The sequence below is a fragment of the Pelodiscus sinensis genome, chromosome 5 (assembly GCF_052426305.1).
Source record: "Pelodiscus sinensis isolate ZL-2025 chromosome 5, ASM5242630v1, whole genome shotgun sequence".
NCBI classification, from domain to species: domain Eukaryota; kingdom Metazoa; phylum Chordata; order Testudines; family Trionychidae; genus Pelodiscus; species Pelodiscus sinensis.
The window spans coordinates 124,648,524-124,664,352 of record NC_143056.1 but is presented as its reverse complement, the minus strand read 5'-3'; the positions used below and the strand labels follow the sequence as shown (position 1 = coordinate 124,664,352).

At 58.2% G+C, this 15,829-nt stretch overlaps 1 protein-coding gene across 2 annotated transcripts in view; it reads left to right on the top strand.

Moving 5' to 3' along the window:
• PKP3 (plakophilin 3) overlaps positions 1 to 15,829 on the top strand; it is a 44,180-nt gene that overhangs the window by 10,743 nt on the left and 17,608 nt on the right. The window contains exons 2-5 of one of the 2 annotated variants that reach the window (XM_006131652.5): positions 2,492 to 2,681; positions 12,518 to 12,609; positions 13,435 to 14,159; positions 15,587 to 15,710. In XM_006131652.5, coding sequence (XP_006131714.4) covers positions 2,492 to 2,681; positions 12,518 to 12,609; positions 13,435 to 14,159; positions 15,587 to 15,710 — 1,131 coding nt within the window. Of the gene's footprint in view, positions 1 to 2,105; positions 2,682 to 12,517; positions 12,610 to 13,434; positions 14,160 to 15,586; positions 15,711 to 15,829 lie in introns of those variants that run through there. The other variant, XM_089778711.1, reaches the window with a different exon arrangement.

The window sequence follows — 15,829 nt, the reverse complement described above, 5'->3', positions numbered from 1 at the left end:
TGACCCAGTACGGCCGTTCTTATGTTCACTAGTTCTCCAGTGAAGACTTCCATGGAGTCTGAGAGGCTTATTTAAGGGTGCAAACGTCTAATGTCAATAACCAACCAACCAACTAAACAAAGCAGTTTCTTTTTCTTCAGAGCCCACCGAAGATTAAAAGGACACCGTCCCACTCAGCAGCAGCATGTTTCTGCAGCTCACCTGTAAAGCCACAGGTGTAGCAAACACCAATAATGTGATCAGAATGATCCACTAAAATCTGGAGTTGTCCCCCCAAAAACGTGAGATTGGCTTAAAAAAGACAGGATTTTTTAAAGTAACAATTGTGTGGTCCCTTTTCTTTAGGGGTCACATTTTCAGGCTATTCTCTGCAACCAAGGTGGCGAGAAACTTGTGTTTTTCTTTTCTTTTTTAAGCACGAGCTGGGAGTCCCGCATAATCAGCTGAGTTCAAAAGCTGGAAAGCTGGCTCGCCCGAAAGCGCAAGGGTTGGCCATGCTTGAGTCAAACAAGCAGGAATGTAACAGGGGGGGTGTGGCCCAACCCCTGGGGTGTAGGGCTTGAACCCCCAGCTCTCATTTACCGCCTAGGCTGCTCACCTGCTCTCTGCGCTCCTGTTTCCCTCTGCTAAAGCCTGAGCGTGTTGGGAGCCACCTTTAGCGAGTGCTTGGAGCTAGTCACACAGGGCTTAATAGTCGGGTACACAGAACAGAGGGGCAGAGGCAGCTTGAATGTCCCATCAGGCTGGGGAAGCTAAGCTGGGCCTGGCTCTGCAGTCATCACTCACCTAGGCCATGGCACCTTTGATCTTGGGTCACACAGGGCTGCCCAAGGGAAAGGGATTGTCTCCAGCATGCACCGCATTGCCCCCTGCTGGCTGTGGGCAGGAGGGCTCCAGGCAGGGCGAGCTGTTTCCCCCTCCCTTTAATAGGTCCCTGTGATGCTTAGGGTTGTGGAGGGCTTGGCTCTGCTTCCTGGCAGCAAGGGATGCCTGGCATTTGCAGCTCCTGCAGTAGGGCCTCGGGGTCCCATTGCACCGGGCGCTGTGCAGACACATGGTGGGAGACAGCCCCGGGCCCTACAGAGCTCCACAGACAGCCCAGATGCAGGCTGGGTGAATGATCCCCCTGAAGAGAAAGAGGGGGGAACCGAGGCACAAAGCAATCAAGGGTCAGGTTTCCAGGGGCAGTCAGCTGTCAGGTGGGGAACACAGCCCATCAGCGGGCTGTCTGTGCAGGGATTGCAGTGCATGTGGGTGCTGCGCTCGTCTTCTCTCAGGGAGGATGCGGGAGGCTGCCCCCTCTCTCAGCTCCATCCTGGCCCGGTCCCGGTGCCTCTAGAACATGGCCAAGTGTCAGTGCTTCCTGATAACTTCTCTTGCCTTCCCCTGCTCACCTGTACTCACACATAATGGCAGGCAGGAGCCTGCAGCCCACACCTGGCCACACCCCACACAGCCATCTACCCCTCGCTACATGCCAAGTCACTGACCAACTACCGCTGCTCTGCCCTGCCCTGCCATACAGCCCCCGGCTACCCCCTTGGCTGGCTCCGGTGCCCTGCCCACAGGAGCCGGGTCGCAGCCCATACACACTGCCCTGTGCCTGTTGGACATGGCCCCATGCACAGCGTCCTCTGCTCAGCCCCACCAACGTGCGCTATGGCGTTTGGGGCTGCAGTTCCATGGGTCCTTCTTGCCCCGGTGGCCAGCTCCCATTGGCCTGGAACAGCGAATTGCGGCCAATGGGAGCTGCGAGCGGCTGCATCTGCCGACGGGGGCCGCTTAGTGCTCACCCCTGGCCTGGTCCGTCGCCCTAGGATTTACAGCAGCACAATGGGCAGCGTCTCCGCTCAGCCTCTCCCGATGCTGTCACATCAGGGCCACAGCCCCCCCGCAGGCTGGGTGGGAGGAGGGTGCCAGCATCCCCACAACCCTCCCAGCTGCGCTGGCCCCTGAGGCACAGGGTGGCGGCTGCAGTAACTGCCTGTGCTGGTTTCCTCAGCGGGCCAGGCGTGGCCAGGCAGGTTGTGCATCCCAGGAATACCACCTTAAAAGCCCAGGAAGCCCAGCCCCTGCCAGAGGCCTCACCTGCTTAAGGTGGAACTGGCTGACCTGCTGTGTGGGAAGCCGGCCTCCTTGCTGATGTCAGTGGCTAGGCAGAGGGGTGTAACCCTGTCTGGTGGAGTCCCATCCCAGGAAGCCAGCACTTGGGCCAGGACAGGGCTGGCGTGGGCTGGGGGTGCCTGCTGTTGTCTCCCCAGAGCAGCTCTGACGGACTCCCCAGGCGGGATCTGGCAGCCGGCCTCGCCCGCTCTCCTGCTGCAGCCCCCAGCTCCCCGGGGACTCGGCAAGACGGAAGCGGAGCTGGTGTTAGGAATAGTGGGACCTTTCCCTGACAGGGTCTAGGTCCCGGGGCAGACCGAGCCAGGCGCCCCACCCAGCCGGGACAGGAGCCATGCAGGAGAATAACTTCCTCCTGTCGGCTTTGCAGCCGGAGGCCGGCGTGTGCTCCCTGGCACTGCCCTCGGACCAGCAGCTGGGCAGGAAGAGCAAAGAGACCCCCGATGCCGAGCTGCTGAAGAGCGCCCGGGTGCAGGAGCAGGTGCGCATGAGGATGCTGCAGAAGAGCGGGTCTGCCCCCAGGACCAACGGATCTGGGCTTGACTGCCTCGAGGTCAAAGGTAAGGGCAGGGCACAGGCCGGGCCGGGCTCCAAGCCCTCTCATCTGTCAGCTCTGCCGGGGATGGGATTAAATAGGGGGTGGGGACTGGGAGTTGGGCCTGGCTTCGCTCGGTGACAGCACTTTGCTGTTCCGTGCCTCAGTGTCCCCATCTGTACAATAGGGCTGATTCTTGTTACCTGTCTGCAGGGGAGAGCGTGGGGGGCAGGGAGGCGGAGCTGCAGGAGGAGCAACTGGCCAACGTCTGTGACTGGTGTGGTGCTCAGCCCCCGAGTGCGTAGTGCTGCGGAGCTCTGCCTCTCTCAGAGGTGACTGGCCTTCCTGCACTGGCCGCTGCTGCCTGCCCTCTCTGGGGAGCGCTGTAGTCCAGACAGGGGGAGCTCGAACTAGGAGGTGGGGGAAATCTCCCCGGAAAATGGGGGGGACTGATCAGGGCTCCAGCCAGGTCCCAGCGGCTAAGGAATGGGGCCGTGTGGAGCAGGCTAGGTGGAAAGGGGGGTGAACTGTGCCCCACTGTCCGCTCCCCTGGAGAGTCTCGCCAGCAACGAGACAGTAACAAAGCGAGAAGCTCCCAGCTGCTGCTGGCTCCCTCCCTGCGGGATCCAGCCCGGGCTTTGCAGCGCTCTTTGTTGTTGTGCAACAGCCCTGCATGGTTGCACACTAGGGCGGCCTTCCCCGCCTGCCCAGTTCTGAGCCCCTGCCCCTGCCCCCACCCCCTCCTTGATCCTGGGGCGGGCGGGGGGCATGTCATGACTCTTTGCTTTGCTGCCCCCCAGTCTGGGCTGCAAGGGGCTGGAGGGGTGTTTATCTGTCCCCTGCTCTGCCAAGGAGCCAGGGCCGCAGCTCTGGGAAGGTGCCAGGATTCGTTTCCTAGGGTTATTTTTGGCAAAGGGTTACAGTGTATCCCCCCCCCCCCCCCCGGGGGAAAGGGCTGCCCCATGCCAGTTGGTACACGGGCAGTGAGTTTCCACTCCAGCCCTCCCACCCCTTGCTTTCTAGGCGCCTCACAAGGCCTCAAGGAGCCACAATCCAGCAACTGGAGCAGCTTGCCTGCCATGGGGATTAGGCCTGGCAGGTTTCCAGTACTGGCTGGGGGGGCTGTTTGTTTGTGTGCGCTGGCATGGCTGGCTCTGAGCCCTTGTGCAATCCGGGGTTTGGGTTTTGCCCAGGGTGCTGTCTGCTCCCATACCCCCAGGGAAAGGTCTGTCCTACTAGCTGACCTCTGGACTTGGGGCATGATCTCTAACTCCCCCACGTCAGGGACCATACAGCACCTGGCAGACCTGATGTGGGATGGCGGATCCAAGTGTTTTCTGTCTCTCGTTGATGTGTGGCAGTGGAGTGTGCGTCGCTATTTCATGTTTCACTTAGTAGCACTGTGTTTAGAGTGTATCTTTGAGGGTCTGAAGGAAACTAAGCTCCCATACCCCCATCCCCTCCAGCCCCTTGTGCCTTTATCCTTTGGGGAGGATGGTTTGTTACAACCCAGGACTGTAAATTTGGAGATTTGGGACGGAGCCCCCTCACTGCTCTGCACTCCAGCAGTCATTCGCACTAGTGCAAGGCGAATGTAAAAAGCTCCCCCCCTCAGAATGAGTGTGTGTCACACTCACTGCCTGCTGGTGCAGGGTCAGGTCCATCCATGCTAATCTGGACTCTGCCACCGATTTCCTGTATGACCTCGGGTAAGTTCCTTAGCTTCCCTGTGCATCAGTTCCCCACCTGTCCAATGAGAATCATCTCCCAAGGGGGATGCTGTTTATTATTTGTGTTCTGGTAGCCCCAAGGAGCCCATGTCATGGACAAAGGGCCCATTCTAGGTGTTGCACAAACAATCTCTGAGGGCTGACTTGATTAATTCCTGCCAAGTTTGAGATTGCTGGCTGGAAGGCAGTGGAGAAAGCCAAAGGGTGTCTCCTTCCCCCTTCCATTCTCATTTCTCTCCCCCGTCCTAACTGCCAGGACCTGAGCCTCTTCCTAGCAGCCCAGCTGTTCCCACGCACACCTGGAGCTGCCTTTATGGCTTCTCCTCCCTTTGCTCTCTCCCCATCCCATTGTAATTATGAGTGCTGCACCCACGCCCTGTCCTGGAATTTTGGCCTAGCTGCTTCCCTGCAACCTGACAGGCCTTCTCTGCAGCTGCCTGTCTCTGTTCACTAAAAGAGACTGGTGCCCCTAAGCGTGCACCTGGGAAGGGCCGGACATAGGGAAAATGGTGCCCTGGACACACTTGTATTTTGGCATCCTGGTACCTGCCCCTCCCCATCAGGCTAGCAACTCCAGGTGGTATCACCCACCCTCTACCTGGCTGGCAGGTGCTCCAGCCCTGGACTTGCCTGAACTCAGCCTTGCTCTGGAAGTTCAGGGCCACAGTCTCATAGCACTTGGATAGCAGCCCCCTGCCCGATGTGCCCAAGGTCCTAACCCCTCAGCTCCCTGGCACCTGGCTGAGACACAGAGGCCTAGTTCTTAAAGTCTCCCCTCTTCTCTCTCCCAAGGAGACGGCACCATGCCAGGGGTGGCAGGTAGAAGAGGCAGGGGAAGGCAGGGCCTTCCCAAAGTACTTGGCTCACCCTGCCCATGCTCTGCCCCCCCAGGCCTGCCCCATTCAGCGCCTGTGCTTCAGCCCTGTGCTGCCAGCACCTCCCACCCCACACTGAGGCTGAGGATGCTGGAGCTGCAGGGCCAATAGTGCCTGGAGGGGTGGGCTGCAGACTGCAAGTGTACTGGGTGGGTGGGCCACCCATGCTGGGGGAGGACAGGCTGTGGGCCGCAAGCGCTCCAAGGGTGGGGGTGGGGGGCACCTATAGGAGCCATGGATGGCAGGGGCGGGTTCTCAGGCAGAAGGGGCGGGCTAAGGGCTTGCCTCCCCAGCTCTGTATTCACCCACCGCCTAACCCCGGGCCTTTGTCTACAGTAAGGCAAGCGCCTGAGGCTAAATCAAGTGCAAGTAACACACGTGAGCTCAATCCAGCGTCACCCCTCCCTGTGCAGCACAACTTTTCCCTGGGTTTATGCTTCTGCTGTAGCCGGAGGCATCCGCACTCACGGCAAAGTCAGCTTACAACCCTACGTCCCCTCACCGCATTCCCTAACCTCTAGCCAACCCCGCTCTGTGCAGGCCTGGGGCTGCCAAAGCCCTTAAAGTAACAGTGAGGAGGGATCAGCCCCTGCTGCTCCGCTCCCGCCTTCGTCTCCTTGTCTGCAGAACGGGTATGAGTCCTGCCCGCCAGTGATGAGCCGCAGTCGTAACTAGGGATGTTTTCAGTGCCACACCACTTCTTCCTCGTAGGCAGGGCTACAGCCAGACCTGGGTAGAGCTTTCGCCAGCTCCTTCTTGGCATTGGGAGCAGCACCACAGCCTGGCCCCACACCCCTCCAGGCTGCTGCCATTTGGCTTCTTCCACTTGCCCTTTGTTGAGATGGAGTCTGAAGCTGGGGGTGAAGCAGACCCCCCCCCCCGCCCTGAGCCCCTCACACTCGCCCCCCACCCCAACCCCCTGCCCTGAGCCCCCTCCCAACCTCCTGACCTGAGCCCCTCACACTCCCCCCCACACAGCCCCACTCTACTGGCCTGAGGCTCCCCCCCACACACACATGGGGGTTGCAATGGTGCCGTGCCTGAAAGAAATTTGTTACTTCCACCCCTGGGCTCAAGCCATTTTTTACATTTATTATTGATGCAGCAGGCCCAGAGGCACTGGGGCTGCCAACTGCCAAGTCCAGAACCCACAACCCCAGCCAGAGTCTCACCCCAATCCCTCTGCTCCATCCCCACCACACACTGTCCATGTCCAGAATGACTTTTGCTTTGTGCACCAATATGGCACATCACCTTCATAGCAGTGCACATAACAAAAGTCATTCCACACATGGCCAGTAAAACATTAGCGGGCTCCCTGGGTGTATTGTACTCACTGGCTTTTGCCTTGCTCCCAAGGGTGAACCTGCATTGCTGGGCCAGGGTGGGGGCGTGGGGCCGGCGGCGCATGACAGGGTGCTCTGTCACAGCCATCTAGACAGGCAGGGCGCTGGGGAAGCTAGGAGGAGCTGGCAGGAGTCCAGCAAGCGAGGAGCAGCGAGTGTGAGTCACGCTGCCTTGAGAGTCCAGCGCCGTGTGTTCATCACAGCTGGGCTGGTGGGGCTGTCCTGAGAACTCTGTGCACCCTGACATGCAGTGCCTCTCAGGCATGCATGTGCTCTGAGTGGGGGCATGCTCTGATTCCTCATGGGAAGGGTTGGGTGCTCACCAGCTTAGTAAGAGGATTTCTGTATTCTAAGTATGCACGTATCAGGAGCAGGGCCTCAGGGGCTGGGCACACACACAGATGTGGGTGTCCATCTCAGAAAAGATATATTGGCATTGGAAATGGGTAGGACAACAAAAATGATGAGGGGTATGGAAGAGCTGCCATGGGAGGAGAGATTAATAAAGCTGCGTATTTTCAGCTTGGAAAAGAGATGACTAAAGGGGGCTGTGACTGAGGCCTATAAATTCATGACCGGTGTGGAGAATGTAAATAAATAAGGAAGTGTTATTTATTCCTCACAACACAAGAACTAGGGGTCACCCAAAGAAATCAATAGGCATCAGATTTCAAATCAACAAAGGAAGTATTTTTTCACACAGTGCAGTCAACGTGTGGAACTCCTTGCCAGAGGATGTTGTGAAAGCCAAGATTGTTACGGGATTCTAAAAAGAACTAGACAAATTCCTGGAGGAGGGGATCCATCAATGTCTATTAGCCAGGATGGACAGGGATGGTGTCCCTAGCCTCTGTTTGCCAGAAGTTAGGAATGGGCGACAGGCTGGATCACTTCCTCTGAAGCACTTGGCACTGGTCACTATCAGAAGACAGGATACTGGGCTAGATGGACCTTTGGTCTGATACAATATGGACGGTCTTACGTTTCCAGAGCCAGGACTGGCACTCCCAGCTTCTGGGGGCAGTTGGGGCTCCACCGCCTGAGCGCGGGGGGCGGTGCCTGTTTACCCACACAGAGACGGGTGGCTGGCGTTATCGGTCAGCCTGGCTACTCACTGATAGGGAGAATGCCACCTGTGCTGTCTCCCTGGCAACCGGAGTAGTGCCCCGCCCCTTCAGACACTAACTCATTTGTGCCTGTTCTCTCCTGCCCCAAACTCCAGCCGTTAACGAGTCAGCGTGCGCCTCTCGAACAGCCTCTCTCTGTGGGGGAGAGCTGCCCTTGGAGCTGCGCTGCAACGAGAGCCCTGGCTAAGGCCCAGCGTGGGGCTGCGAGCTTCCTCACCAGCTGCCACTCAGCCGGGTCTTCTTCATGTTGGCATGGCCCTCTGATTCACGCGCCCGCTCTGGGAGGGAGAGGGAGGGGCGGGATGTATGGGGCTCCAGTGCCCCAGTGTGTGACAGTCACGGGGGGCAAGGGGGCAGAGAGGGGGGCCATGGGGCTGCAGGGGGCGCCGGGCTGCTGTGGCCCACTGAGGTGAAGGAAGGCCACTCAATCCTGGTTGCCCATCCCTTCTGTGGCTGTGCCCGTCAGCCCTTGGCTTTCCCAAGTGGTAGAAAGTTGACGGAGGGCGCCCTGGTACCGTGCAGAGGTCCCCAAAGTGCTCTCCCAATGTACCCCCGCCCTGACCTGCAGCCTCCCCACTATCCAAGCCTCTCCTCAGAGGTGCCGATTGTGCCGCCTCCTGGGATGGTTTCTCCAGTCCCACATGGAAGGGTTTGCAGTGGGCAGAGGCGGGGCCCCCATGCCAATCAGTATGCAAATGAACGCAGCCCTACGAACGGCAGTGAGCGGGGGAGCCGGATGTCTCAAAAAGAACCCAGGCAGGCCCCATGTTCATCTTATCGAGCCGCTCATCTTATCGAGCCAGCGGTCACTGAGTAGGCACCAAAGCTCGTCCGTTAAATGAGCTCCAGCCACGGTCCTGCATGGATAGGGACTCGAGCAAGCAAGAGGGGAGACGGACTAGCTCAGCCTGGTGCTTAGTGAATGAATGCTGGGCCGGGCTGGCCTCTCCATAGGGTTTCACGTCCCAGCCTGCCTCTCCTCCCTTGCTGGAAAGCTGATCTCTCTCATTAAGTCAATAGACTCGACAGACAAAGGGTGGGAGGTAATAGCTTTTATTGGACCATTTTCTTCTGGGGAGGGAGACAAGTGTGGGAGCTCCACAGAGCTCTGAGTATCACTAACAGCTATTACCTTGCTGGCCTTGTCTCTAATGGCTGCAGCTCCCCTGCAAACATTGTCAATAGGGCAAGTTGCACCATGCTTGCTGTGAGGAGGGTGTAGCTGCCGAAACAGGCTCAATCAAAGGAGAGGAGCTTTGTTGTTCACTCTGTGTGGAGAGGGAGCAAATTGGACAGTGTCAACACAGACGCCTCCCAATTAGGCACCTGACTGAGTGGCCGGATTTTAAGAGGTGCTGAGCACACAGAAATTCAGCCCCTGGCTACCGTGGGTGACTGTCTGGCTTGCTGGTGAGCTAGTGGGCGGATTGCACTGCAAATGAAAGCTGATGGAGTTTCGGCTGGTCCGTGTCACTCACGCCGGTGCTGGGGGAGCTGCCTTTCCTGAGGCAGTCTCAGGGTAGCTGAGTCGGTCGCAGAATATGAGAGAAACCAGGTGTGTTGTATCTTTGATAGGACCAACATCAGTGGGTGAGGGGGCCCAGGCTTTGAGAACCACAGAGCTCTTGGATTAGGCGGACTCTGGGAAAAACCACACTTTGCATTCTTGATATTACAAAGGTTTGAGGGTTTGGGTTTTTTTTAAGGAGGAATAATATCAGTTAAGAAAAGATCCCACTGGGCCTTTTTCCCTCCTAGAGGGTTACACAGCACAGTGGCAGGTGCTTCTTCCTTGCAGGTCCCCATTAAATGTCCTTTGGGGGTCTCCACAAATCCCACATCTTGCTTCCTAAGTTCAGGCCTCCCAATAGAAATAGGGAGCCTCCCCCCACCTTCAGCATCAGCCTGAGCTAACCCAGCTTTAGCTACACTGCGTAGGGTTGCCAGGTGTCTGGTTTTCTACCAGACAGGCCGGTATTTGCACCATCTGTCCGGTAGAAAAATTGAGAAAATACCGGACATGTGTAATGTCTGGTATTTTCTGAATTTTCGGCTGGGCACCAGACCGAAACCTGGCAGGGGCGGGGGAGTGACTGGAAGGCGGGGCGCGATTGGTGCTGGGAGTCTCTGGTCACGTGCAAAAGCTGGATGGGGCGGAGACTGGGACTTCCAGCCACTCCCCCCGCTCGACTTCTGCTCGTGACCAGAGACTCCCAGTGTCAATCGCAGCCCCGCCTCCCAGCTGGGAGCCTGTGCTCTCGTGCAAAAGCCGGGTAGGGCAGGGAGCACCTGCTGGGGGCACGGCCCCTTGGACCCCGGCTGCAGCCAGTGGCTGCACCCCCCCTCCCCCCGGCCCCCCCCTCCGGCTGCAGCCAGTGGCCCTCGACCCCCCCCCCCACCCCTGCCCAGCTCCGCTTCCCGGCCCCCTCCCCTTCCTTCCAGCCAGCCCCGCGGCCCCCCCCAGCTCTGCTTCCCACCCCCCTCTCAGCCAGCCCTGCCCCCCTCCCGGCCGGTCCCTCTCCCACTGCTCAAGTGTGTCCGGTTTTTTGGCGGGGTCTACCTGGTAACCCTACTGACTGTGCTAGGCCCTGGTTTTCCTCTCCCTGACACCAGCATAAACCAGGGAGATCTCCAGCGACGTTACTGGAGCGACGCTGGTGTCAGTGATTCTGCAAGCCACCCCCGGCCGCTCTTAGCTCGGCTGATGATTTCGTAACAGGGACAAATCTCGGTCGTGCACTGAGCTGAAGCCCACTGGACACGCTCGACTTGAGACCCACGCTGGGTCTCAGCACAGATCTCCCAGGGTGCACAAATCACTCACCAGCCTCTTCACACGCTGCTCTCCGGGTTCCTCCCTTCCAATCTCCAGGACTCCTGCCAGCTGGTTGCCTTCTAAAGGCCCTTTGTACCTAAGGCCGCTGGTAAACAGGCTGGCCCTAACAAAGGGAAAGTGTGTTTGGGAAAGGGGGTGGGGAGGGGAGAGTTCAGCTTCCTCAGGGAACCCTTCCACTTAAATAAGGGGCAGGAGGAGAGGCCTGCTTGGCAGAGCTTTTCCCCCTACACAGACAGAGCCAAAGACCCCTAGGCTGGAGCAATTTGCAGGGGTGCTTGAGCCTTTGTGGAGCCCTGCCCACCACAGCCCCTCCATGTTGGTGTACCTCACTGATCCCAGTGGAGATATCGCCACCTACCCAGCTCGGGACTGGTTGGAAAACAGAAAAAGACCAACCAACCAAAAACTACTCCCCCTCACACACACACACAATTTTTCCGTTGTTCCGAAGAATTTGATCCTCGCAATGGTGCACGTGAGCGACCATTTTCCATCCACATCGTTGTTTCTCTTGTGTTCTTTCAGCATGTTGTTTGCCATTGTTACCCGAAGAGCTGGGTAAAAAAATGAACGGGGAGGTGGTTTGTGTACTTGGTAAGATTTTTCTTTTGGAAAATTCTTTCCAATTTTTTTTTTAAATTCATTTTTCAAGACCAGCCAGTGAGCAATGAAAAGGTTTGGGCAAATTTCCACTACAACTGTTGAGTAAAATATGGGGTGATAAAGGCTTTGTGGAAAATGTGAAAAAATTCAGTTTCATGAAAAAAACCCCCACACCTGATGTGAAGAAAAAAGGGCCATGTTTAGATTCACAAAATGTGCCGCTTGAGAATAGGGTTACCAGGTGGTTTCAGCAAAAATACTGGACACACTTGATATTACATCACAATCTTCATTCCATCTTATTTAAATAACACCAGACATTTCTATTTTCTTAATTTGTTTCCCGAACAGAACGCTCAAATACTGGACTGTCCAGTTCAAAACCGGACACCTGGCAACCCTAGCTATAGGTCAGGACTGGGGTGTGTGGGCAGAGCTGGATGGTGCCAGGGCTAGGACAGTAGGTATAAGTATAGGTCAGGACTGGGGTGCTTTGGCAGAGCTGGGGGGGGCAGGGCTGGAATAACAGAGGGGTGCAGGTCAAGACAGAGGAGCATTATCAGAGCTGGGTGGGTCCAGGCCTGTGGTACGAGGGGGGGGCCAGGCCAGGTGCGCTGTCAGAGCTGAGGGGCCCAGGACTGGACTACCGAGGAGGGCTAGAAGTCAGGGCTGAGCTGTGTGTGGGCTGAGGCAGCCTAGGAGTTGCTGTGGGTCATGAGAGAGACTTCTCCCATAGGCAGCTCATCTCCTGACACTAGCAGAGCACTCCTCTTTTGCTCAGCTACTTCCCCATGTGGCCTGCCCTCCCCTGGAGGAGCTTGGGGCTCTCCTGGCCAGCAAGGCACAGGGAGGGCTTGGGCTTGCAGCTAGGGCTTGTGAGTTTTAGGTTCAGCAGATGAACTGCCTCCCAGGTTCCTATCCACTAACACAGGCCAAACTAAGCCCTGGGCGCAGAGATGAGACCCTGGCCAGTATTTGCATCCATACCCACTGTAGCCCCCCCTTGCCCCACCCCCGTGATGTGATAGTCTCCCTGTGGCTGCCAAGCCGGGATTGTCCCCGCCCGGCTGCAGCATTGGGCTGCTGAGCCAGACAAGACTGTGCGGGTGCTTGGCTCCAGGGCGGCGGTTCAGTTGATTGCGGATGCATAGGAGGGGCCAGTCACCAAACCCACAGTGTAACTCTCCCCCCCCCCCCCCCCCACCAGAGCACTGGGTATTCACGTCCAGGTGTAGTAACCCCTCCCTATGCCCCTGCCCAGTCCCCGTTCCCCTGGCGCTGTGCTTTGAACACCCACGGCACATGCTGAGTTTTGCTAACACTGTCTGTCTGTCCGTCCTGCAGGTATCAGCTCCTCCCAGGGCCAGTACAACAACACCCTGCAGAAGTCCTTCAGCTCCCGATCCCAGACCAATGGCTTGGACCCCAAGGGCACTGTGAGTACTAGCTCACCTGCAGCGTGGAGCTAGACAGGCGGGGCTGGCCAATGGGCCTGTATACGGCTCCCCTCACCGCAGTGTCTGGGACCCAGCCATGAGCACGCTGTATCAGCTGGCTGCTTCTCTTCCTGTGGCCCTTAGGAAGCCCAGACACTGGGCAGTGGCTGGGGGATGGGGGTGTTGCAAGCCAGGTGTGGGGAAGTTCTTGGTCCTGATCATGATGGAGGGGGGCACATTTCCCCCAGGCGCCACTGGGGGGAAGACAAGGGGGCGAGGTTCTCTAGGGGGGGCAGTAGGAACACCTGGCACTCAGGCACTCTAGCGTAGCCCGGTGCTATAGCAGGCTCCAGCAGGCCCCCGGTCAGTGGGTGAAATCCTGGCTGTACCAACATGAATGGCAGAACTCCCATTGGCCAAGGCCAGGGTTTCTCGCTGTCTCAGAGCCTCCACGTCAAAGGGTGCTTTTAAACCCAACTAGGATCTGAGAGTCATGCTGGGCTGGTTCCCTTCCACGCATCCCCTCCAGCGCTAAAAGGTCTGCAGGCCCAGTGGTGAGTCCCCGTAGACCTGTCTAACTCAGCATCTCCAGACGAGGACATCTGACAACTGCCCACTTGCTAGCCTTTGCCAGGGCCATATAGGCACTGTTGAGCCTGCAGGATCTCTCTTCCTGGGGTGTGGGGGGGGGGAGGAAAAAGTCCCCCCCGCCCCATCTTGTCCTTCAGATCCCAGGCTCAGGTTGCGGGGCCAGATGTCTGCAGGACGTGCCCTGTGTTTCCTGTCAAAAGGAGACATCCCTGACCCATTTCTCCTCTCCCCCAGCTGTACCAGCCACCTGCCAAGAATGGGTACAACAGCCTCAAGTCCACCAGCTGGTCCTCCCGCTCCGCAGTGGACCTCGGTCCTCACAAGAGGATGGCCACCATCAGCAATGGGGGTGTGCCCCCGGGCTCCGCCTACCGCATGAATCACACCCTCTCGCAGGCTGCCAGCGCCTCCTCCCGGCCCTGTTCCTTCCACGAGCGGCACTACCAAGCCCGGCCGAACTTCAACACCATGTCGTTGCATTCGATGCGCCTGACGGACGGGGGAGGGCCCTCTACAGGCATGGACGACCGCTACAGCATAGTCTCTGAGAAGCTGGACCCGGGGACCCTCTACAGAGGCAGAAACAACGGCAGCTTCACCAGATCCTACACCTTCGAGAGGCAGATGAGTGCCGGCTCCAATGCTGGGACCCAGGGTCCCGGTGACTGGATGGACAGCGTGGAGGTGCCTCAGAACCGGACCATCCGTGCGCCCGCCATGCGCACCCTTCAGCGCTTCCAGAGCAACAACCGCTCCCGCCTCAGCTCCGGCTCCTTCAGCAGCCTCCCAGCTCCACCGCCAGTTGTGGGGAGCTCCTACGGGGGCATGATGGAGCGCAGCACCCGGGCCCCCTCTGTGCGCAGCCTGGCCGAGTCCAACCACCACCTGCAGGACCTGCGCACCCTCGACATGTACAACGGCCACCACACCCTGGTGTCCCAGAACTCCTACTCCGGAGGGTGAGTCTGACGCCCGCAGCCAGGAGTCAGGGTGTGGGAGGGCTGTGAAGCCAGCCTGGCCAAGGTTAGAGGAACATGCTGAGCTTTCCAAGAAGGTCCAGGGGAACTGGGACTCTGGGCCTGGCATAGTCCCTGGGACTGCTGCATTTCCATAGTCTCCTGCATTGTGGATGCTTTGGGTAGGGATTTGAAATATCAATTAATTGAATAGTCGATTAACCTCATGATTTCTTATCGGTTACTTGACTATTCTGTAGTCTCCAGGGGAGGAGCTGGCAGCCAGTGTGCTCCGGCTCCATTCCCGAGGAGCCCCTGTCACTCTGTGCTGCTGCATCTGTATCAGAGGCAGCAGTGCGGGGTGCCAGGTGGGGGCTGGTCCACACGGGGAGCCAGTTTACAAACCAGCTCCCCTCACAGACTGGCTCCCTGCCGCCCTGCCCTGCTGCCTCTGCTACAGAGGCAGCAGCATGGGGTGGCAGCAGCCTCTGAGCTCCTGGATCCTGTGTGAGCTGGAACTGAGCCGGGCCGCCTGCTTGCCTGGCTCCTAATACACTTTAAATGAAGAGCTGCAGAGGAGATAGGTCCCGAATCTGGCATGAGCCAGGGCTGAGCCGGGCTGCTGGCCAACCTGATAAAAAGTTTACTGGCAAGGAGCAGGGGAATGGGTGTAGTTTATAAGCTTTTGCTTATCGGTTAATTGACTACGCTATTATATCCCTAGTTTGGAGAGTGACTGTCCCTCCGTCTTAGGCAGCGAGTGGCTCCCAAACTCACACCCCCTTTTTGATTTTTGGCATCACACCCCCTTTTTGATTTTTGAGAAATCCTTCCACCCTCCCCCCCAAAAAAATAGCAGCAAAACTTGGGGTGGGATTGATAGGGGTGGGGGTGTGGCTGGGTCGCCTCGTGCCCCCCCTGGAATTTCTTCATGCCCCCCCAGAGGGGCACGCCCCCCAGTTTGGGAACCCATGGCTAAGGGATCGAGCTGTTGCCTGATGCCCTCCCATTCAGGAGGTGAGTTCTGCAGCTCACCCATCAGGTACAGCAGCAAAGCAGAGTGGGGCGACGTGTCCCAGCAGGACTGATGCTGTGGCAAAGGACTGACTGGGGCCCTGCTGCTTCCAGAGCTAGCACGGCCATGGACTGCAGTGTATGGCCACGGCCCGCTTGGCTCTGGGCATAGCACATCGTCCTCAGCAGTCCCCCCTAAGGGCAGGGTGAGCAGCTGCATGGTGGGAGCTGAAGAAGTGCTGCCCTGACCAGTCATCTTGGACCAGAGGTGGGCAACCACGTGTCGTGGGCCCGGTGAAGGGGGGGCAGGGCTTGGGGTGGGGGCTCCTGGCTGCACCATGTCCCACGTTCTCTGCTCTGCTGGGAGGGCAGCCTGGGACCGCGGTAGCCACTCAGGACCCTCCCTCGGTTCCCAGGTTTGACGACATTGACCTGCCGTCGGCAGTGAAATACCTGATGGCCAACGACCCCAACCTGCAGGTGCTGGGAGCTGCCTACATCCAGCACAAGTGCTACAGTGACAATGACGCCAAGAAGCAGGTGTGGAGGGGGATGGGTGCATGGTGGGGTGGGGACACAGACGCCACGCCGGGCTGGCTGGGGGCGGGGGGAGGGGAGAACACAACTCTGCAGCAGCCACTCTAGCCAGGCTGTGACCC